Source organism: Oncorhynchus masou, chromosome 27 (assembly GCF_036934945.1).
Source record: "Oncorhynchus masou masou isolate Uvic2021 chromosome 27, UVic_Omas_1.1, whole genome shotgun sequence".
NCBI lineage: Eukaryota > Metazoa > Chordata > Actinopteri > Salmoniformes > Salmonidae > Oncorhynchus > Oncorhynchus masou.
Window position 1 is genome coordinate 60291494 of NC_088238.1, and position 24590 is coordinate 60316083.

General features: G+C 44.7%; 1 protein-coding gene across 3 annotated transcripts in view; it reads right to left on the reverse strand.

Moving 5' to 3' along the window:
* LOC135516478 (glucosidase 2 subunit beta-like) overlaps positions 1–24590 on the reverse strand; it is a 290273-nt gene that overhangs the window by 230752 nt on the left and 34931 nt on the right. For all 3 annotated transcript variants that reach the window (XM_064940816.1, XM_064940815.1, XM_064940817.1), the window contains exon 8: positions 22398–22476. In XM_064940816.1, the coding sequence (XP_064796888.1) occupies positions 22398–22476 (79 nt within the window). The remainder of the gene's footprint in view (positions 1–22397; positions 22477–24590) is intronic.

The window sequence follows — 24590 nt, forward strand, 5'->3', positions numbered from 1 at the left end:
TTATCTAGCCTGTCTGTCTGCTTGACTGCCTGCCTGTCAGTCAGTCAGTCTGTCTGCCGGTCTGCCTGTCAACCACCTCTTGATGCTGTTGTGATCGGATATGATTTTAAATGTAAATACTAAAATACTTCAACTCAGCTTCTCCTATAAGATGAGTCTATGAACTGGAGGTGTCAAACAGATTTACGTGTCCTTCACCCGAGACATACTTCATACAAAACAGCGTAAAATAAGCAAACACAAAGAGAAAAACAATTATGATGCTGGTAGATTTGTATTAAACGGATTGAGGTAACAGCTTATGGAAAATACAATGGCATAATTTAATGAATAATTAATTAATTAATTTAATATAAGCACACATGCAGAATGTGTATTGGGGAGGAGAAAAAAAGAAAGAAGAAGAAATATGCAGAAATAAGTAGGCCTAAGTTTATTATAGACAAAGCATTATTAGTCTATAGAATCACATTATATCACCTGTGAATGTGTCCATCTGGCAAACAAAGGTATAGGTTGAGCAGAGGTTAGCAGCTCTTTGATGGTGCCATGGCAACCGATGACTGTGCTCCTGGATATCATTGTAGACGGGCGCCCATAGCTTGTGACAGGAGACATACTCGTACAGCGTTGAAAGTGGTTGACGGGTGGAGAAGGGTGATAAGAATACTAATTGTTGCCCTGGGCTTGCTTTTAGGGACTGCCAATGTAGCTTGTAAGGTGAGAGAATCACCATATACCTCTGTGTTATTGCATTAATGATACAAATATATCTCGTGGTGCATAAGAGAATTCAACTCTGCTCCTCGTTGAGAAGAAAATGTAATTCCAAGGCCGTTGCCAGTTTTAGGCCTGGTGGTGTACTTTGCATAGTAAAACCACACACATACGTTTGAGCTTCTCCGCTGGCTGGTTGATACAGGTTAACATACAGAGCCGCTCAGAAGTTGCTATATCAGTTACGCAGAAGATTGCTATTTATACCATGATTGGCTAGAAGGGCATTATAGAGTGCCCAGTATTTCTCTATCATGCATTGCATTACTCAATGGCTATGAAGTTCATTCTAAGCAGTTCTATGTTTGAGCTGCATTTGAAAGCAAAAGTCCAATTGAAAATACCATTTGCATTGTTGAATTCGCTTTTCATAATAGCAAGACAGCAGGACTGATGGTTTGGTTTGCTGAGCTAGCAAGCCTGTTTGTTTGGTTACCAAGGCAACTACTTCAAATCAAATCACATTTACTTGTCACATACACATGGGTCGCAGATGTTAATGCGAGTGTAGCGAAACGCTTGTGCTTCTAGTTCCGACAATGCAGTAATAACCATCTAGTATCTATCTAGTAAACTTGCTAGCTAATTCAGTGGACAATGAACACATTTCTACAGGCAAACGTGTTCAACTACAGCTGTGGTATAAGCGGGATCATCAACTGAAGGCTCTATGCATTCTCTGGAAAATAATGCAATTAGGATAGGCCTTGGTGGCACACACCTTCCACGTTCTCCATCATTCTCCACAGAACACATAAACCCATCGTTGCTTATCCCTTACATTTTAATTTTACCTGTATTTAACCAGGCAAGTCAGTTAAGAACAAATTCTAATTTACAATGACGGCCTAGGAACAGTGGGTTAACTACCTGTTCAGGGGCAGAACGACATATTTTTACCTTGTCGGCTCGGGGATTCAATCTAGCAACCTTTCAGTTACTGGCCCAACACTAGGCCACATGCCGCCCCATTACATAATATGAATGTGGTTCCTGTCATGAGAAACACTATCCAGTAGTTTTGCGATCTAACTGGATCGCTCCCATTACTCCCTTATCCATCCTTTCCATTCAGCGAACCCCTGACCCTTACCCTTCTAATGTCAGCCATGTTAATGTCTTCACAGCAGAGTCCCTGGGAGTCTAGGCCATGTTAATGCCCTGTTTTCACAGCAGAGTCTAGGCCATGTTAATGCCCTGTTTTCACAGCAGAGTCTAGGCCATGTTAATGCCCTGTTCTCACAGCAGAGTCTAGGCCATGTTAATGCCCTGTTCTCACAGCTGAGTCTAGGCCATGTTAATGCCCTGTTCTCACAGCTGAGTCTAGGCCATGTAAATGCCCTGTTTTCACAGCAGAGTCTAGGCCATGTTAATGCCCTGTTCTCACAGCAGAGTCTAGGCCATGTTAATGCCCTGTTCTCACAGCTGAGTCTAGGCCATGTTAATGCCATGTTCTCACAGCTGAATCTAGGCCATGTTAATGCCTTGTTTTCACAGCAGAGTCTAGGCCATGTTAATGCCCTGTTCTCACAGCTGAGCCCTGGTATGCTGATGCCCTGTTTTCACAGCAGAGTCTAGGCCATGTCCATGCCCTGTTTTCACAGCAGAGTTTAGGCCATGTTCATGCCCTGTTTTCACAGCTGAGTCTAGGCCATGTTAATGCCCTGTTCTCACAGCAGAGTCTAGGCCATGTTAATGCCCTGTTCTCACAGCAGAGTCTAGGCCATGTTAATGCCCTGTTCTCACAGCTGAGTCTAGGCCATGTTAATGCCCTGTTCTCACAGCTGAGTCTAGGCCATGTTAATGCCCTGTTCTCACAGCTGAGTCTAGGCCATGTTAATGCCCTGTTCTCACAGCTGAGTCTAGGCCATGTTAATGCCCTGTTCTCACAGCTGAGTCTTGGTATGTTAATGCTGTTTTCACAGCAGAGTTTAGGCCATGTTCATGCCCTGTTTTCACAGCTGAATCTAGGCCATGTTAATGCCTTGTTTTCACAGCAGAGTCTAGGCCATGTTAATGCCCTGTTCTCACAGCTGAGCCCTGGTATGCTGATGCCCTGTTTTCACAGCAGAGTCTAGGCCATGTCCATGCCCTGTTTTCACAGCAGAGTTTAGGCCATGTTAATGCCCTGTTCTCACAGCAGAGTCTAGGCCATGTTAATGCCCTGTTCTCACAGCTGAGTCTAGGCCATGTTAATGCCCTGTTCTCACAGCAGAGTCTAGGCCATGTTAATGCCCTGTTCTCACAGCAGAGTCTAGGCCATGTTAATGCCCTGTTCTCACAGCTGAGTCTAGGCCATGTTAATGCCCTGTTCTCACAGCTGAGAGTCCTGGTATGCAGCGTGGTGTGAGACGAGTAATAAATGTTCAGTCAGACCACCGTGAAAATTCTGATGAGTGGATGTGTTGGTGCCCGTCGTCTCGCTGGTGGATTTGCGGGGTCTGGACGGCGGCCTCTTGATTACATAGTTACAATATGAAGGTTATTAAACCTCCTCGCTTATTTACAAACAAGCAGCAAAGCGCCACTGTTAAAATAAAATGGAGGAGCTACAGCTGGACGGACAGTTATAGGGACGTAAGCTAACACGGTTGTTGCTGTTATTAGTTGGGGTTTATTTTTTAAAGCTGACTGAGCATCATGATGTTCAAGGCCATCAGGCTCTGTTGACATAGTGTGTGTGTGCGTGTGTGTGTGTGTGTGTGTGTGTGTGTGTGTGTGTGTGTGTGTGTGTGTGTGTGTGTGTGTGTGTGTGTGTGTGTGTGTGTGTGTGTGTGTGTGTGTGTGTGTGTGTGTGTGTGTGTGTGTGTGTGTGTGTCTGTAGACTACTCAGAGGAGGAAGGGTAGGATCATTCTCCTCAGTGAATTTCAGAAAAATTAAAATCGTGAAACATTAACAAAGTTATCCTTTTTAGATTAAACTATACTAAGTAAATTCACGTCACCAAATAATTGATTAAAACACACTGTTTTGCAATGAAGGTCTACAGTAGCCTCAACAGCACTCTGTGGGGTAGCACTATGGTGTAGCCGGAGGACAGATAGCTTCCATCCTCCTCTGGGTACATTGACTTCAATACAAAACCTAGGAGGTTCATGGTTCTCGCCCCTTTCCATAGACTTACACAGTAATTATGACAACTTTAGGATAACGTCCTCTAACCTATCAGAGCTCTTGCAGCATGAACTGACATGTTGTCCACCCAATTGGTCGTCTTTCCTTCCAATTCTCTGCTGCCAATGACTGGAACGAACTGCAAAAATCTCTGAAGCTGGAGACTCATATCTCCCTCACTAGCTTTAAGCAACAGCTATCAGAGCAGCACCTGCACCTGTACATAGCCCATCTGTAAACAGCCCATCTATCTACCTACCTCTTCCTCATACTGTATTTATTTATTTATCTTGCTCCTTTGCACCCCAGTATCTCTACTTGCACATTCATCTTCTGCACATCTACCATTCCAGTGTGTAATTGCTATATTGTAATTACTTCGCCACCATGGTCTATATGGGGCGGCAGGGTAGCCTAGTGGTTAGAGTGTAGGGGCTGCAGGGTAGCCTAGTGGTTAGAGTGTAGGGGCTGCAGGGTAGCCTAGTGGTTAGAGCTTTGGACTAGTAACCGGAAGGTTGCAAGTTCAAACCCCCGAACTGACAAGGTACAAATCTGTCGTTCTGCCCCTGAACAAGGCAGTTAACCCACTGTTCCTAGGCCTCCATTGTAAATAAGAATTTGTTCTTAACTGACTTGCCTAGTTAAATAAAGGTTAAATAAAAATCTATTTCCTTATCTTACCTCATTTGCACTCACTGTATATAGGCGTTTTGTTTTCTTTTGTTCTACTGTATTATTGACTATGTTTTGTTTATTCTATGTGTAACTCTGTGTTGTTGTATGTGTCGAACTGCTTTGCTTTATCTTGGCCAGGTCGCAGTTGCAAATGAGAACTTGTTCTCAAATAGCCTACCTGGTTAAATAAAGGTGAAATAAAATTTAAAACATTTAAAAATCAAAGGATCAGATCATTAATCTAGTACTGAAAGCATAAACTACAGCTAGCTACCACTGCAGCGCAGTACATATGTGGTGAATAGTTGACTCAAAGATAGAGAAAGAAAATAGTTTAACAGTTTTGAACAAATTAATTTATTAATTTTATTAATTTATTCCAAAATTAAGGAGAAGCAAGAGAGAGAGCTAGCTACTTATATCTTGTAATATATATATATATGTGTGTGTGTTTTACTTTCACGAGTTTAACCTACTCAAACACCCGGCTCAAACAGAGAAGGATGCTATGTTGGCTAACTGGCTATGGCTATCCAACACTGGAACTCTTCTGTGTCAAGCAAGGTAAGCTTTTGGTTTCTATTAATTTATTGCCACTGGGGCCCGCCGGTGTAACTGCTAAACTGTTTGCTGACTGTACAATGTACTGCGTGATTGTAGCGGGTTTACTAACGCGTTAGTTCTAGTAGTTATGTTCACTATGACGTTGATATGGTAAAAACAACAAGCTTTGTGTAGCGGTTAGCGGTTATGACAGTTTCACTTGGAAAGGTTTTTTCACCTGGTCACAAGACAGCTGTCGTATTGTTCACCAAGTCCACAAGCGAAGGGAAAAGGTGAGAGGAGCGTAGATGCGAGAAGGAATGATATATGCAACGATCAACAGGATCATGCTGTTTGCATGTGGCTGCTACTTCTGTGTTTGCGTGTGATCAGGGGTGTATTCATTCTGCCGATTATGTTGACAAAAACCTTTCGTAAACGGAAGCAAACGTAACGAAGCTGGGGACAAACGTACCTGAATCTGTCCAATAGAAACTCTCGCATGCACCTGTTAGACTAATGGCTACACCATAGATCAGCTAGAAACAGGCAAGAGTGTGCAAGGTAGTACCAAATGTGTCACTGTCTGTCACCTTGATTACTATAATTTCTCTCAACCTGTGATCGCACGTTGCGAACTTTCATTTGTAGGTGAGGTTGAGGCAACCTCATGATTGGTATAGGGAAAATTCTAGTATCATGTCGTAGCCTAAACCTATCGCTGTCACATTGAGCTGGGTGAATGGAATATGAACGACAGTCATCCAATAGGTTGTAATTGTCAATAAAAAGGAGGAGAACACAAAACTCCACCTTCCCTCTCGCCCTTTGACCTCCCACTATTACCTTGGCAACAACGACGGGAGGAGGAAGAAGATGAGAGGCACAAGAGAAACAGAATCCTTTCTGATACGTTCATCTCTCCCCCACCCCCCCCACCTACCTACAAAGACCATAACACCATATATTACAGTGTTTTAAACGGGTCAATGTTATTTACTTCGACACTACAAGTCACGTATCATGCGCTTCTGGTTGTCATTTCACATTATATAACTCTAGCCATGCATGAAAAACATGAGGCGTGTGACGAGAAGTGAGAAACGGTAGTGACAAGGGAACTCAGACTACAGACTCCCCCAGCCAGCCAGCCAGCCTATAGAACAAGGTTGTAACATTCAGACCATAAAACAGTTTACACACTCTAACCACACACCAGCGTGAGTGTGTAGGACACTGCTGCGATACTGCAAGCTCAAAACAGTGAATGCTATTCAAACACATGTATTCCAGTTGGATAAATACTAATTCCCTGAAACCTATGACCTTACGCCAAGCAACAACAAAACAACTTCTAGCCTGATACAGCCAAGCTAGACTGCTACTGTTACAATAGCGCAAACCAATACAACTGTGAACCCCAAAGACACGGCAGCCATTTAAAGAAAGCCTATACTATGCCCCTACACTAGTCCAGTAGCAAAAGCCCTGTCAACACATTAGATATCAAACCCTTTGAAACGGCATAAGCTCGCACACAGTTCCTCATACGCAATTGAAAGGAATTTATTGGGAGGGAGATCAGGATCTTCTCAGAACAGAAGGGATCTATTTTCCTGAAAACAAAGAAAGAAAAGCAGCACCTCAGGCCCATGAAAACAAAGGGATTCAATTAACTGTGAATGTGACTTTACATTAGTGACTATTCCACAAGAGGCCTGCTGCCCCCTTTTGGTCGCTGGTGGAAAAGCAGTCTCCATTTTTTTCCAAGAATTTCCCCCCACTCTTGTAGTTATAATTTGCAGGGCAAACCAAGGCTCTGACACTTAGTCGTCCTATTGGTTTGATGATATGTCATGACATGACATAATATCTCACAATCTGTGTCAAATACAAGCGTATGCTCTGACTTCGAGCATTGTGAACTATCTTATTCCTGGTTAAGGACCATTACAGTACACAGCATCAACATTCAACTACGAGCCAAGCTACTACTTGTCTTAATGAAAATATGCCCCCTCGCCCCTCGGAGGGGAACATCCACAGTGCTGGCTGGGCTTAAACTCAAGCGGCTGATGTTAAGAGTTAGGCCGGGTGTTTGACCTTGTGGGACGAGGATGGGACCGCCAAGCCACGAAGAGTGTGGTAAGTGGCGTCGTGTCAAGTGCTCGACAGTGCAATGAGGGAGATAAGAGATTGACACGTTAAAGTTAAAAGTTGGACGTGTCGTCACTATAGCCTTAAGGGGGGGGGGTGCAGGTTGCAGCCTCCATGGGATGACATCTCCTTTTGCCTTTTGTGACCCGACAGAGGAGAACAATGTAGTCTACTCCAGTTTATCCCTCATGACGTGTTCAAATGTAGTTAAACTTTCAGCCAGTAGCGCTGTGATGTCTGGTGGGGGAGTGGTTGGAACCATTTCTCCAAGACAACAATCTGGTTGGGGGAGTGGATGGAACCATGTCTCCAAGACAACATTCTGGTTGGGGGAGTGGATGGAACCATGTCTCCAAGACAACATTCTGGTTGGGGGAGTGGATGGAACCATGTCTCCAAGACAACATTCTGGTTGGGTGGGTGGATGGAACCATGTCTCCAAGACAACATTCTGGTTGGGGGAGTGGATGGAACCATGTCTCCAAGACAACATTCTGGTTGGGTGGGTGGATGGAACCATGTCTCCAAGACAACATTCTGGTTGGGGGAGTGGATGGAACCATGTCTCCAAGACAACATTCTGGTTGGGTGGGTGGATGGAACCATGTCTCCAAGACAACATTCTGGTTGGGGGAGTGGATGGAACCATGTCTCCAAGACAACATTCTGGTTGGGGGGGTGGATGGAACCATGTCTCCAAGACAACAATCTGGTTGGGGGAGTGGATGGAACCATGTCTCCAAGACAACAATCTGGTTGGGGGAGTGGCTGGAACCATGTCTCTAAGACAACAATCTGGTTGGGGGAGTGGATGGAAACATGTCTCCAAGACATCAATCTGATCCAATAAGGAAAAATAGTGCTCAGCATATGCAGAAATGCATTCCAGGTGAAGCTGGTTGAGAGAATGCCAGGAGTGGGCAAAGCTGTCATCAAGGACATTTCTGAGGCCCGTAACTCTAATGAACATATCCTCTGCAACAGAGGTGACTCTGGGTCTTCCTTTCCTGAGTCGGCTCCTCATAATCGGGATGTCTTAAAGTAATGACGGACTGTCGTTTCTCTTTGCTTATTTGAGCTGTTCTTGCCATAATATGGACTTGGTCTTTTACCAAATAGGGGAACCTTCTGTATACCCCCTCTACCTTGTCACAACACAACTTATTGGCTCAAATAAATTAAGAAGGAAATAAATAAATTCCACAATTGTACTTTTAACAAGGCACACCTAGTAATTGAAATGCATTCCAGGTGACTACCTCATGAAGCTGGTTGAGAGAATGCCAAAAGTATGCAAAGCTGTAAAGGCAAAGGGTGGCAAATATTGTTTAACACTATTTTTGGTCACTACATGATTCCATGTGTTATTTCATAGTTTTGATGTCTTCACTATTATTCTACAATGTAGAAAAGAGTCAAAATAAAGAAAAACCCTGGAGTGAGTAGGTGTGTCCAAACGTTTGACTGGTACTGTACATCCAATCAAACATATCTATTCATTAAGGATTGGTGAGAAGGAGAATATGGGTGTTAGAGTGCTTATTACGAGAAGACCTTGTTTTTGTTCATGACACCACTGATTCTAGAACAGAGTGGACATGACCCATCTCTGCCTGACAACAGAACATACAGAATTCTCTGGCATCGTCATGACACCACTGATTCTAGAACAGAATGGACATGACCCATCTCTGCCTGACAACAGAACATACAGAATTCTCTGGCATCGTCATGACATCACTGATTCTAGAACAGGGTGGACATACCTGATCTCTGCCTGACAACAGAACATACAGAATTCTCTGGCATCATCATGACACCACTGATTCTAGAACAGAGTGGACATGACCCATCTCTGCCTGACAACAGAACATACAGAATTCTCTGGCATCGTCATGACACCACTGATTCTAGAACAGAGTGGACATGACCCATCTCTGCCTGACAACAGAACATACAGAATTCTCTGCCATCGTCATGACACCACTGATTCTAGAACAGAATGGACATGACCCATCTCTGCCTGACAACAGAACAGACAGAATTCTCTGGCATCGTCATGTCAGCCACTGATCCCAGAACAGTGACTGGCATTGTCGTGCAAGCATTAGTCAATGAGTTGACGTTGACTAGCAAAAATTGGTCTGTAAAATTGTCTATATCAAAAGCAGATATTTAATTAACATTGCACAATGAATGGATTCACATACAAGGCATAAAACAAGTTATAACACAATACTGATATTACAAAGTACACTTCCAGGCATATAGATCCTAAGGTTAACGTAGAATACAAAGTATGAACAAAGATATCCCTATTAGGCCAGAGGCCCGAGAAGCCTAGGAAATGAAAATTGATCATAAACCTTCCTCCATTGACTGTATATAGGAAAGAGAGAGAACAAAGGCATGTCATTACATTTATAACATCTGAAGTTGTAACCTTTCAACCCAAAACCAACCACCATTGACCAATCAAACGATACCAAGTTTAAAATAACTTAAAAGCTCCCAGGCTGAATCTCCACAGGTTGTCACAATATCCAACGGCTTGTCTGGGAGATACGAAGATTATAAATAAGTCAGAATTCATAACGGGAACCCTAAAACCCCTTTGTGTAGAGTAACTCAAAGAGTTCTCCCAGATACAGATACAAGTAACCACGGAGATCCTCCATCCATATAGACAGCTTCAGGGTCCTCCCTGATACAGATACAAGTAACCACAGAGATCCTCCATTCATATAGACAGGTTCAGGGTCCTCCCTGTACAGATACAAGTAACCACGGAGATCCTCCATCCATATAGACAGCTTCAGGGTCCTCCCTGTACAGATACAAGTAACCACGGAGATCCTCCATCCATATAGACAGCTTCAGGGTCCTCCCTGTACAGATACAAGTAACCACAGAGATCCTCCATCCATATAGACAGCTTCAGGGTCCTCCCTGTACAGATACAAGTAACCACGGAGATCCTCCATCCATATAGACAGCTTCAGGGTCCTCCTGTACAGATACAAGTAACCACAGAGATCCTCCATCCATATAGACAGCTTCAGGGTCCTCCCTGTACAGATACAAGTAACCACAGAGATCCTCCATCCATATAGACAGCTTCCAGGGTCCTCCCTGTACAGATACAAGTAACCACAGAGATCCTCCATCCATATAGACAGCTTCAGGGTCCTCCCTGTACAGATACAAGTAACCACAGAGATCCTCCATCCATATAGACAGCTTCAGGGTCCTCCCTGTACAGATACAAGTAACCACAGAGATCCTCCATCCATATAGACAGCTGCAGCGTCCTCCCTGTACAGATACAAGTAACCACAGAGATCCTCCATCCATATAGACAGCTTCAGGGTCCTCCCTGTACAGATACAAGTAACCACGGAGATCCTCCATCCATATAGACAGCTTCAGGGTCCTCCCTGTACAGATACAAGTCCTCCAACCTTCACCTCCCTGTACAGATACAAGTAGATCCTCCATCCATATAGACAGCTTCAGGGTCCTCCCTGTACAGATACAAGTAACCACGGAGATCCTCCATCCATATAGACAGCTTCAGGGTCCTCCCCATGTACAGATACAAGTAACCACAGAGATCCTCCATCCATATAGACAGCTAGGGTCCCCCTGTACAGATACAAGTAACCTCCTCCATCCATATAGACAGCTTCAGGGTCCTCCCTGTACAGATACAAGTAACCACGGAGATCCTCCATCCATATAGACAGCTTCAGGGTCCTCCCTGTACAGATACAAGTAACCGCAGAGATCCTCCATCCATATAGACAGCTTCAGGGTCCTCCCTGTACAGATACAAGTAACCACAGAGATCCTCCATCCATATAGACAGCTTCAGGGTCCTCCCTGTACAGATACAAGTAACCACAGAGATCCTCCATCCATATAGACAGCTTCAGGGTCCTCCCTGTACAGATACAAGTAACCACAGAGATCCTCCATTCATATAGACAGCTTCAGGGTCCTCCCTGTACAGATACAAGTAACCACGGAGATCCTCCATTCATATAGACAGCTTCAGGGTCCTCCCTGTACAGATACAAGTAACCACTCCTCCATCCATATAGACAGCTTCAGGGTCCTCCTGTACAGATACAAGTAACCACGGAGATCCTCCATCCATATAGACAGCTTCAGGGTCCTCCCTGTACAGATACAAGTAACCACAGAGATCCTCCATCCATATAGACAGCTGCAGGGTCCTCCATTCATATAGACAGCTGTACAGATACAAGTAACCGCAGAGATCCTCCATCCATATAGACAGCTTCAGGGTCCTCCCGGTACAGATACAAGTACAGATACAAGTAACCACGGAGATCCTCCATCCATATAGACAGCTTCAGGGTCCTCCCTGTACAGATACAAGTAACCACGGAGATCCTCCATCCATATAGACAGCTGCAGGGTCCTCCCTGTACAGATACAAGTAACCGCAGAGATCCTCCATCCATATAGACAGCTTCGGGTCCTCCCTGTACAGATACAAGTAACCACGGAGATCCTCCATCCATATAGACAGCTTCAGGGTCCTCCCTGTACAGATACAAGTAACCACGGAGATCCTCCATCCATATAGACAGCTTCAGGGTCCTCCCTGTAGAGATACAAGTAACCACGGAGATCCTCCATCCATATAGACAGCTTCAGGGTCCTCCCTGTACAGATACAAGTAACCACAGAGATCCTCCATCCATATAGACAGCTTCAGGGTCCTCCCTGTACAGATACAAGTAACCACAAAGATCCTCCATCCATTTAGACAGCTTCAGGGTCCTCCCTGTACAGATACAAGTAACCACAGAGATCCTCCATCCATTTAGACAGCTTCAGGGTCCTCCCTGTACAGATACAAGTAACCACGGAGATCCTCCATCCATATAGACAGCTTCAGGGTCCTCCCTGTACAGATACAAGTAACCACAGAGATCCTCCATCCATATAGACAGTATCAGGGTCCTCTGTAGAGGACACGTTTCAGATAGACACCAGATATGGTATTGTAGTATTCTGTAATAACAGCCAGTCCTCTGGATACTGTAACAGAGAGATTCCCCTCAGAGAGGGAAGGGCTGACTAGTCCTTGGGCATTGTCCTTTTGTTCCTGGACCGTTTGCCATGCAACACCAGGTGTCAGAGACCACATAAATTAGGAGCTACAGTATTACCTAAGCTTGCTACAGGAAATAGAGGGTGAAGAGGGATGGCTTTTTCCTCTCTCTCACCTAAGATGGATTTCTTTTCTCTCTGTCTTCTTTTTTTTGTTTGTTATAGAAACCTAATCTGTGGTGAGACCTCTCATTCCCTATGTTTATTTATATTTATTTTTGTACCTTTATTTAACCAGGCAAGTCAGTTAAGAACAAATTCTTATTTACAATGACGGCCTAGGAACAGTGGGTTAACTGCCTGTTCAGGGGCAGAACGACAGATTTGTACCTTGTCAGCTCAGGGTTTTGAACTTGCAACCTTCCGGTTACTAGTCCAACGCTGTAACCGCTAGGCTACTCTGCCACCCCAGGGGCATAAGGGTTAGGGTGTAAGGGTTAGGTGAGTCCACGTATGAAAGAGGAGAGGGTAAAATATCTCTCATTTTGAGGACTGGAGGTCCATCACCAAGGAGACTGCAATCTCCCCAGCTCAACTCTGCTTCTCTTCATCACATCCGAGCAACAAGTCACACGCCAACGACTCTGAGTTTGTGGTGTCCATGTTTGATTTCTGATGGAGACAACCAAGAGGGTTCCCGACAGCAGAAAAAGGATACCAAGAGAAGAGACTTCAAAATGCATACTTGTGCATATAGTGGATTTCTGATGAGGTATTGAGACAATATGGACATGAGCGTTGATAACATGCATGCCAGTGTTGTTTCGTGTTCATTGTACCGTATGTAGATAACACACAATGGATTACGAGACCCTCCCTTTTCAAATGAATCACTTTTTACCTACGAATTATACGAACTGTTCCTCAACTAAAAACAATGAACACAGTGTAAAGCCTTCTCTTCTCATAGCATTGTCTAATGCCAGTGTCTAAAGTCCTGCTTTCCCTTACAGAGAGGAATGCTTCCTTTGATCAGCAAATTGTTTTTGAGGTACTCTCTGTTCTTGAATGATCTGGACCACTGAAGTGGAAACTGAATTTTCTGGCGGTGCCCAAAGCTTTTTTCAGAGAAAGTAGAGAGAGGGAGGAAACGAGGGAGGAGACAAGATGAGGAAACGAGGGAGGAGATGAGAGGAGGAATCGAGGGAGGAGATGAGATGAGGAATCGAGGGAGGAGATGAGATGAGGAATCGAGGGAGGAGATGAGATGAGGAAACGAGGGAGGAGACGAGAGAGGAATCGAGGGAGGAGACGAGAGAGGAATCGAGGGAGGAGACGAGATGAGGAAACGAGACGAGAGAGGAATCGAGGGAGGAGACGAGAGAGGAATCGAGGGAGGAGACGAGAGAGGAATCGAGGGAGGAGATGAGAGAGGAAACGAGGGAGGAGACGAGAGAGGAAATGAGGGAGGAGACGAGAGAGGAATCGAGGGAGGGGTCAAGAGAGGAAACGAGGGAGGAGACAAGAGAGGAATCGAGGGAGGAGACAAGAGAGGAAACTAGGGAGGAGACAAGAGAGGAAACGAGGGAGGAGACAAGAGAGGAAACGAGGGAGGAGTCAAGAGAGGAAACGAGGGAGGAGACGAGAGAGCAAACGAGGGAGGAGACAAGAGAGGAAATTAGGGAGGAGACAAGAGAGGAAACGAGGGAGGTGACAAGGGTGGAAACAAGGGAGGAACCAAATCAAAATTAAGTGGGAATGACAGGAAGTGGGGGAAGTGTGAGAAATCTAAAACGACAGCCCAATTGCTCCTGACATCCTTCTGGCCAGAGTAATGGAAGTCTTTGGTTGGTACAATAACAGACCATCTCTCAAATACAACAGCTCTCAACACGACTGGGAACTCAACTCGGAGGCCTATGTTATCAACCGGAACAATGGGGGGAGGGTTTCTCCGCCTTGGGAAGAAGTGAACATATTAGGAGCGTAAGCAGTCTCACTTAATGTAAAAAAAAAAAAGATTTAAAAAAATGGCCGACGTAACACTTCTTTGTGGGGAGAATGTCATGGGGTTACTGATAACAACAGGTCAAATGTTGCTGCCAATCAGAGCGAAGCGCAGAACAACAACAAAAGCACAGCTCCTTGTAGGGTCGTCGACGTCTTCACGCGGCTGCTTCCTCATTCTAATGTAAATTGCCCATTAACTACTGTCCTTGGCAAACTGTTTAATTCGCCGGCTTGATCATCGTTTGATTGGATAAGTGCACACTTTCATATTCATGCATATTCATATTCATTCACTCATTTCAAATGTATGTGAATTAATTAGGATTGCCATCCTGTGTCCTCACCAGCTATAAATAACAAACAGACAGAGGTTTCCCATTCTGAGCCAGCTATAAATAACAAACAGCCAGAGGTTTCCCATTCTGGGCCAGCTATAAATAACAAACAGCCAGTGGTTTCCCATTCTGGGCCAGCTATAAATAACAAACAGCCAGTGGTTTCCCATTCTGGACCAGCTATAAATAACAAACAGACAGAGGTTTCCCATTCTGGGCCAGCTATAAATAACAAACAGCCAGAGGTTTCCCATTCTGGGCCAGCTATAAATAACAAACAGCCAGTGGTTTCCCATTCTGGGCCAGCTATAAATAACAAACAGCCAGTGGTTTCCCATTCTGGGCCAGCTATAAATAACAAACAGCCAGTGGTTTCCCATTCTGGGCCAGCTATAAATAACAAACAGCCAGTGGTTTCCCATTCTGGGCCAGCTATAAATAACAAACAGCCAGTGGTTTCCCATTCTGGGCCAGCTATAAATAACAAACAGCCAGTGGTTTCCCATTCTGGGCCAGCTATAAATAACAAACAGCCAGTGGTTTCCCATTCTGGGCCAGCTATAAATAACAAACAGCCAGTGGTTTCCCATTCTGGGCCAGCTATAAATAACAAACAGCCAGTGGTTTCCCATTCTGGGCCAGCTATAAATAACAAACAGCCAGTGGTTTCCCATTCTGGGCCAGCTATAAATAACAAACAGCCAGTGGTTTCCCATTCTGGGCCAGCTATAAATAACAAACAGCCAGTGGTTTCCCATTCTGGGCCAGCTATAAATAACAAACAGCCAGTGGTTTCCCATTCTGGGCCAGCTATAAATAACAAACAGCCAGTGGTTTCCCATTCTGGGCCAGCTATAAATAACAAACAGCCAGTGGTTTCCCATTCTGGGCCAGCTATAAATAACAAACAGCCAGTGGTTTCCCATTCTGGGCCAGCTATAAATAACAAACAGCCAGTGGTTTCCCATTCTGGGCCAGCTATAAATAACAAACAGCCAGTGGTTTCCCATTCTGGGCCAGCTATAAATAACAAACAGCCAGTGGTTTCCCATTCTGGGCCAGCTATAAATAACAAACAGCCAGTGGTTTCCCATTCTGGGCCAGCTATAAATAACAAACAGCCAGTGGTTTCCCATTCTGGGCCAGCTATAAATAACAAACAGCCAGTGGTTTCCCATTCTGGGCCAGCTATAAATAACAAACAGCCAGTGGTTTCCCATTCTGGGCCAGCTATAAATAACAAACAGCCAGTGGTTTCCCATTCTGGGCCAGCTATAAATAACAAACAGCCAGTGGTTTCCCATTCTGGGCCAGCTATAAATAACAAACAGCCAGTGGTTTCCCATTCTGGGCCAGCTATAAATAACAAACAGCCAGTGGTTTCCCATTCTGGGCCAGCTATAAATAACAAACAGCCAGTGGTTTCCCATTCTGGGCCAGCTATAAATAACAAACAGCCAGTGGTTTCCCATTCTGGGCCAGCTATAAATAACAAACAGCCAGTGGTTTCCCATTCTGGGCCAGCTATAAATAACAAACAGCCAGTGGTTTCCCATTCTGGGCCAGCTATAAATAACAAACAGCCAGTGGTTTCCCATTCTGGGCCAGCTATAAATAACAAACAGCCAGTGGTTTCCCATTCTGGGCCAGCTATAAATAACAAACAGCCAGTGGTTTCCCATTCTGGGCCAGCTATAAATAACAAACAGCCAGTGGTTTCCCATTCTGGGCCAGCTATAAATAACAAACAGCCAGTGGTTTCCCATTCTGGGCCAGCTATAAATAACAAACAGCCAGTGGTTTCCCATTCTGGGCCAGCTATAAATAACAAACAGCCAGTGGTTTCCCATTCTGGGCCAGCTATAAATAACAAACAGCCAGTGGTTTCCCATTCTGGGCCAGCTATAAATAACAAACAGCCAGTGGTTTCCCATTCTGGGCCAGCTATAAATAACAAACAGCCAATTCTGGGCCAGCCAAACAGGTTTCCCATTCTGGGCCAGCTATAAATAACAAACAGCCAGTGGTTTCCCATTCTGGGCCAGCTATAAATAACAAACAGCCAGTGGTTTCCCATTCTGGGCCAGCTATAAATAACAAACAGCCAGTGGTTTCCCATTCTGGGCCAGCTATAAATAACAAACAGCCAGTGGTTTCCCATTCTGGGCCAGCTATAAATAACAAACAGCCAGTGGTTTCCCATTCTGGGCCAGCTATAAATAACAAACAGCCAGTGGTTTCCCATTCTGGGCCAGCTATAAATAACAAACAGCCAGTGGTTTCCCATTCTGGGCCAGCTATAAATAACAAACAGCCAGTGGTTTCCCATTCTGGGCCAGCTATAAATAACAAACAGCCAGTGGTTTCCCATTCTGGGCCAGCTATAAATAACAAACAGCCAGTGGTTTCCCATTCTGGGCCAGCTATAAATAACAAACAGCCAGTGGTTTCCCATTCTGGGCCAGCTATAAATAACAAACAGCCAGTGGTTTCCCATTCTGGGCCAGCTATAAATAACAAACAGCCAGTGGTTTCCCATTCTGGGCCAGCTATAAATAACAAACAGCCAGTGGTTTCCCATTCTGGGCCAGCTATAAATAACAAACAGCCAGTGGTTTCCCATTCTGGGCCAGCTATAAATAACAAACAGCCAGTGGTTTCCCATTCTGGGCCAGCTATAAATAACAAACAGCCAGTGGTTTCCCATTCTGGGCCAGCTATAAATAACAAACAGCCAGTGGTTTCCCATTCTGGGCCAGCTATAAATAACAAACAGCCAGTGGTTTCCCATTCTGGGCCAGCTATAAATAACAAACAGCCAGTGGTTTCCCATTCTGGGCCAGCTATAAATAACAAACAGCCAGTGGTTTCCCATTCTGGGCCAGCTATAAATAACAAACAGCCAGTGGTTTCCCATTCTGGGCCAGCTATAAATAACAAACAGCCAGTGGTTTCCCATTCTGGGCCAGCTATAAATAACAAACAGCCAGTGGTTTCCCATTCTGGGCCAGCTATAAATAACAAACAGCCAGTTCTGGGCCAGCTATAAATAACAAACAGCCAGTGGTTTCCCATTCTGGGCCAGCTATAAATAACAAACAGCCAGTGGTTTCCCATTCTGGGCCAGCTATAAATAACAAACAGCCAGTGGTTTCCCATTCTGGGCCAGCTATAAATAACAAACAGCCAGTGGTTTCCCATTCTGGGCCAGCTATAAATAACAAACAGCCAGTGGTTTCCCATTCTGGGCCAGCTATAAATAACAAACAGCCAGTGGTTTCCCATTCTGGGCCAGCTATAAATAACAAACAGCCAGTGGTTTCCCATTCTGGGCCAGCTATAAATAACAAACAGCCAGTGGTTTCCCATTCTGGGCCAGCTATAAATAACAAACAGCCAGTGGTTTCCCATTCTGGGCCAGCTATAAATAACAAACAGCCAGTGGTTTCCCATTCTGGGCCAGCTATAAATAACAAACAGCCAGTGGTTTCCCATTCTGGGCCAGCTATAAATAACAAACAGCCAGTGGTTTCCCATTCTGGGCCAGCTATAAATAACAAACAGCCAGTGGTTTCCCATTCTGGGCCAGCTATAAATAACAAACAGCCAGTGGTTTCCCATTCTGGGCCAGCTATAAATAACAAACAGCCAGTGGTTTCCCATTCTGGGCCAGCTATAAATAACAAACAGCCAGTGGTTTCCCATTCTGGGCCAGCTATAAATAACAAACAGCCAGTGGTTTCCCATTCTGGGCCAGCTATAAATAACAAACAGCCAGTGGTTTCCCATTCTGGGCCAGCTATAAATAACAAACAGCCAGTGGTTTCCCATTCTGGGCCAGCTATAAATAACAAACAGCCAGTGGTTTCCCATTCTGGGCCAGCTATAAATAACAAACAGCCAGTGGTTTCCCATTCTGGGCCAGCTATAAATAACAAACAGCCAGTGGTTTCCCATTCTGGGCCAGCTATAAATAACAAACAGCCAGTGGTTTCCCATTCTGGGCCAGCTATAAATAACAAACAGCCAGTGGTTTCCATTCTGGGCCAGCTGGTGGTTTCCCATTCTGGGCCAGCTATAAATAACAAACAGCCAGTGGTTTCCCATTCTGGGCCAGCTATAAATAACAAACAGCCAGTGGTTTCCCATTCTGGGCCAGCTATAAATAACAAACAGCCAGTGGTTTCCCATTCTGGGCCAGCTATAAATAACAAACAGCCAGTGGTTTCCCATTCTGGGCCAGCTATAAATAACAAACAGCCAGTGGTTTCCCATTCTGGGCCAGCTATAAATAACAAACAGCCAGTGGTTTCCCATTCTGGGCCAGCTATAAATAACAAACAGCCAGTGGTTTCCCATTCTGGGCCAGCTATAAATAACAAACAGCCAGTGGTTTCCCATTCTGGGCCAGCTATAAATAACAAACAGCCAGTGGTTTCCCATTCTGGGCCAGCTATAAATAACAAACAGCCAGTGGTTTCCCATTCTGGGCCAGCTATAAATAACAAACAGCCAGTGGTTTCCCATTCTGGGCCAGCTATAAATAACAAACAGCCAGTGGTTTCCCATTCTGGGCCAGCTATAAATAACAAACAGCCAGTGGTTTCCCATTCTGGGCCAGCTATAAATAACAAACAGCCAGTGGTTTCCCATTCTGGGCCAGCTATAAATAACAAACAGCCAGTGGTTTCCCATTCTGGGCCAGCTATAAATAACAAACAGCCAGTGGTTTCCCATTCTGGGCCAGCTATAAATAACAAACAGCCAGTGGTTTCCCATTCTGGGCCAGCTATAAATAACAAACAGCCAGTGGTTTCCCATTCTGGGCCAGCTATAAATAACAAACAGCCAGTGGTTTCCCATTCTGGGCCAGCTATAAATAACAAACAGCCAGTGGTTTCCCATTCTGGGCCAGCTATAAATAACAAACAGCCAGTGGTTTCCCATTCTGGGCCAGCTATAAATAACAAACAGCCAGTGGTTTCCCATTCTGGGCCAGCTATAAATAACAAACAGCCAGTGGTTTCCCATTCTGGGCCAGCTATAAATAACAAACAGCCAGTGGTTTCCCATTCTGGGCCAGCTATAAATAACAAACAGCCAGTGGTTTCCCATTCTGGGCCAGCTATAAATAACAAACAGCCAGTGGTTTCCCATTCTGGGCCAGCTATAAATAACAAACAGCCAGAGGTTTCCCATTCTGGGCCAGCTATAAATAACAAACAGCCAGTGGTTTCCCATTCTGGGCCAGCTATAAATAACAAACAGCCAGTGGTTTCCCATTCTGGGCCAGCTATAAATAACAAACAGCCAGTGGTTTCCCATTCTGGGCCAGCTATAAATAACAAACAGCCAGTGGTTTCCCATTCTGGGCCAGCTATAAATAACAAACAGCCAGTGGTTTCCCATTCTGGGCCAGCTATAAATAACAAACAGCCAGTGGTTTCCCATTCTGGGCCAGCTATAAATAACAAACAGCCAGTGGTTTCCCATTCTGGGCCAGCTATAAATAACAAACAGCCAGTGGTTTCCCATTCTGGGCCAGCTATAAATAACAAACAGCCAGTGGTTTCCCATTCTGGGCCAGCTATAAATAACAAACAGCCAGTGGTTTCCCATTCTGGGCCAGCTATAAATAACAAACAGCCAGTGGTTTCCCATTCTGGGCCAGCTATAAATAACAAACAGCCAGTGGTTTCCCATTCTGGGCCAGCTATAAATAACAAACAGCCAGTGGTTTCCCATTCTGGGCCAGCTATAAATAACAAACAGCCAGTGGTTTCCCATTCTGGGCCAGCTATAAATAACAAACAGCCAGTGGTTTCCCATTCTGGGCCAGCTATAAATAACAAACAGCCAGAGGTTTCCCATTCTGGGCCAGCTATAAATAACAAACAGCCAGTGGTTTCCCATTCTGGGCCAGCTATAAATAACAAACAGCCAGTGGTTTCCCATTCTGGGCCCTTTAATGTCGCTTGCGAGGGTAGGACTTGGTATTTTTTGGGGGTAGGCTACATGGTTCAGAATGCCACGCAACATCAGTAGATCCTGGAGATTAGCTTGGTCCAGCTGTCCAATCAGAATGCTGCTTACTGATACTGAATTCCTTTGCATTTAAATGCATCTAAACTAGCTTTGTGTCAACTGAGACTTGTTACGTAAAGCTAACTAGCTTTGTGTCAACTGAGACTTGTTACGTAAAGCTAACTAGCTTTGTGTCAACTGAGACTTGTTACGTAAAGCTAACTAGCTTTGTGTCAACTGAGACTTGTTACGTAAAGTTAACTAGCATTGTGTCAACTGAGACTTGTTACGTAAAGTTAATTAGCTTTGTGTCAACTGAGTCTTGTTACGTAAAGCTAACTAGCATTGTGTCAACTGAGACTTGTTACGTAAAGTTAATTAGCTTTGTGTCAACTGAGTCTTGTTACGTAAAGCTAACTAGCATTGTGTCAACTGAGACTTGTTACGTAATGTTAATTAGCTTTGTGTCAACTGAGTCTTGTTACGTAAAGCTAACTAGCATTGTGTCAACTGAGACTTGTTACGTAAAGTTAATTAGCTTTGTGTCAACTGAGACTTGTTACGTAATGTTAATTAGCTATGTGTCAACTGAGTCTTGTTACGTAAAGCTAACTAGCTTTGTGTCAACTGAGACTTGTTACGTAAAGCTAACTAGCTTTGTGTCAACTGAGTCTTGTTACGTAAAGTTAACTAGCATTGTGTCAACTGAGTCTTGTTACGTAAAGCTAACTAGCTTTGTGTCAACTGAGACTTGTTACGTAAAGTTAACTTGGACACGAACCTGCTTAGGAGACACTTCTCGGGAACATAGACACAAATAAGTCTCACATGCACACGGAGGCACGCACCCACACAAGAGCACACACTCACACGTCGATAATTGCATACTGCATTATAAGAAACCTTGGGTAATCCTCCCCTATAAGCATTTTGAGATATACAATATGGATGATGTATGACTGGTGCATATTGAGATATACAATATTGATGTTGCATGATTGGTGCATTTTGGTGGACGTGAGAGCCTGTTCACAGTGTGTGTCTATATACTAGCCAAGTCTAAATCTACCACACTACCCACTCCAGGGACACCGGCAGGCCCTCTCGCATACCAATTAGCATTGAAAGAAAAAGGAGATTCAGGTATTTTGTTTACACCCCCCCCCACCCTCCAAAAAAAAATACATTGATATCTGCTCTTGGTGCGCAAGCTCACAGTTTAAAGTGGAGCAGACAGTGGCATTCTCACACATCGCGGTTGAAGGGAAATCCTTGTTGGAAACTGTATTCCTATGAATTCAAATGAGTGTGGATAGAGCCTGTGGTGAGAGTACTTGTCGAATAGCGAGGGAGATTTTGACAATGGAACCCGGGAAACCAATGATTAGGCTGGGATATCTGCTTTGTGTTTGAAATATTGAGGAAGAGACTAGCTATTTTTATTGAGCCCCTGGGGTGCCACATTTTGTTCTGGCCCAGCGTTAACACGCCTGCTTCAACTAATTCACCTATTTTCTAGCCCAGCACTAGCTGATTCCACTAATCAACTAATCACCAAAGCCTTTGATTAGTGCTGGGCTAGAACAACAACAAAAAAATACGCTTGAGGACCCAATGTATTTCTAACATCAAACTCCTATAACATCAGTGAGATGTTTAACACAGTTTCAACATACCACAGCTTCATCTTCAGATAGAGCACGCTCCTCATCCTGGACGGGAGAGAGTTTCGCCTGGACTTCATCCACGGTAATACTGTGGCAGGCAAAGAAACAGGGGAGAAAAGGGGTTAAAAACAATGAGGGAGGGGGGCAGGAAGGAAAGAAGGGAAGGAAGGAAGGGAGAGAGGGAAGGAAGGAAGGGAAGGGAAGGGAAGGGAAGGGAAGGGAAGGGAAGGGAAGGGAAGGGAAGGGAAGGGAAGGGAGGGAGGGAGGGAGGGAGGGAGGGAGGGAGGGAGGGAGGGAGGGAGGGAGGGGGAGGGAGGGAGGGAGGGAGGGAGGGAGGGAGGGAGGGAGGGAGGGAGTGAGTGAGTGAGTGAGTGAGTGAGTGAGTGAGTGAGTGAGTGAGTGAGTGAGTGAGTGAGTGAGTGAGTGAGTGAGTGAGTGAGTGAGTGAGTGAGTGAGTGAGTGAGTGAGTGAGTGAGTGGAGCTAGAAAAAAAGTAAAGAAAGAGAGAAATAAAGAATGAAAGGAAAGCAGGGAAGCAAATAAGAAAGAAAGCAGGAAGGGCGGAAGATGGGAGACATCGAGATGGGGATCCAGTATTATGTGCATTGATACAGTACTGATTGACAATTCCAAACAGACACAGATACCGTGGAATAGATGGGAGGGAAAGCGACAGAGCCAGATTCCTGTGTGTGATTCTCTTACTCTGGCTGGAGAAGAGGTGGGTGTCTAGCTAGGAGTGGAACTCTCTGTTATACTCTACAGTGGCGCAGGGTAATTATCCCACTCTCTCTCTTCACAGCATCCCAACCTTTGATCAACTCTCCATGTCAAGGCCTCCACTAAGAGATGGCCATTGGATAAAGGCGAGAGGAGGCTACCGTAAAGGGTGCATTTCTCTCCAATTTCAGAGTCAGTTGTTGCAACCCCTTGCGCAGCTTTAGTAAATGTGAGGTTGCCACTAGAAGGAGAAAACATTTTGAAAGTCTATTGCTGATGCATTCCATGGCCACACGTGAAACTCCTAACAGTGAGTGATATGTATCTTTCAGAGGGCGCAAAGCCACGCACTCACTCATTTAAACAATCTCTCAGTCTTTCACTCACTCACAGACACACACAACCCTCTCTTGAGTGAACACTTAGCTCCCTCTGCCAGGTGTCTACACTGTTTAAGGGGCAGGGGTGTCAAACTCATTTTGCCTTTGGGGACGCATTTGGGTCTTCACCAAGGTCCAGGGAGCCACCGTACTTAAAATGTGTTGTATTTCCTCGCCGCCAAAAATGTGCTAAAATTTGCTCCTTGACTGTCTAGATTTCATTTGAATGATTTTTAGCTGTTAGCAATCTGGATTATAAGAGATAATAAATGCCCATTATCATTTCTACACAGGGTATAGTGTCTTACAGTAGATCCGGTTATCTACTACAGGAAACATGGAGGGTATAGTGACGTAGGTCAGGTGATCTACTACAGGAAACATGGAGGGTATAGTGTCGTAGGTCAGGTGATCTACTACAGGAAACATGGAGGGTATAGTGTCTTACAGTAGATCCGGTTATCTACTACAGGAAACATGGAGGGTATAGTGACGTAGGTCAGGTGATCTACTACAGGAAACATGGAGGGTATAGTGTCGTAGGTCAGGTGATCTACTACAGGAAACATGGAGGGTATAGTGTCGTAGGTCAGGTCATCTACTACAGGAAACATGGAGGGTATAGTGTCGTAGGTCAGGTTATCTACTACAGGAAACATGGAGGGTATAGTGTCGTAGGTCAGGTCATCTACTACAGGAAACATGGAGGGTATAGTGTCGTAGGTCAGGTGATCTACTACAGGAAACATGGAGGGCATAGTGTCGTAGGTCAGGTGATCTACTACAGGAAACATGGAGCGTATAGTGTCTTACAGTAGGTCATGTTATCTACTACGGGAAACATGGAGGGTATAGTGTCTTACAGTAGGTCATGTTATCTACTACAGGAAACATAGAGGGTATAGTGTCGTAGGTCATATACAGCTGGCGATCTGGCCTCAGTCCCAATCGCAGGGGACTATGGGAGGTTATGTTCAATCAGAGAAAGTGTGACCGTGTGTGAAAGAACACGCACAGACGACACACATACACACAGACAAAGGGGGGGGGGGGATCAAAACTACAACCCGTTGCTGTGCCGTGGTTTGTGTCCAATAGCATTT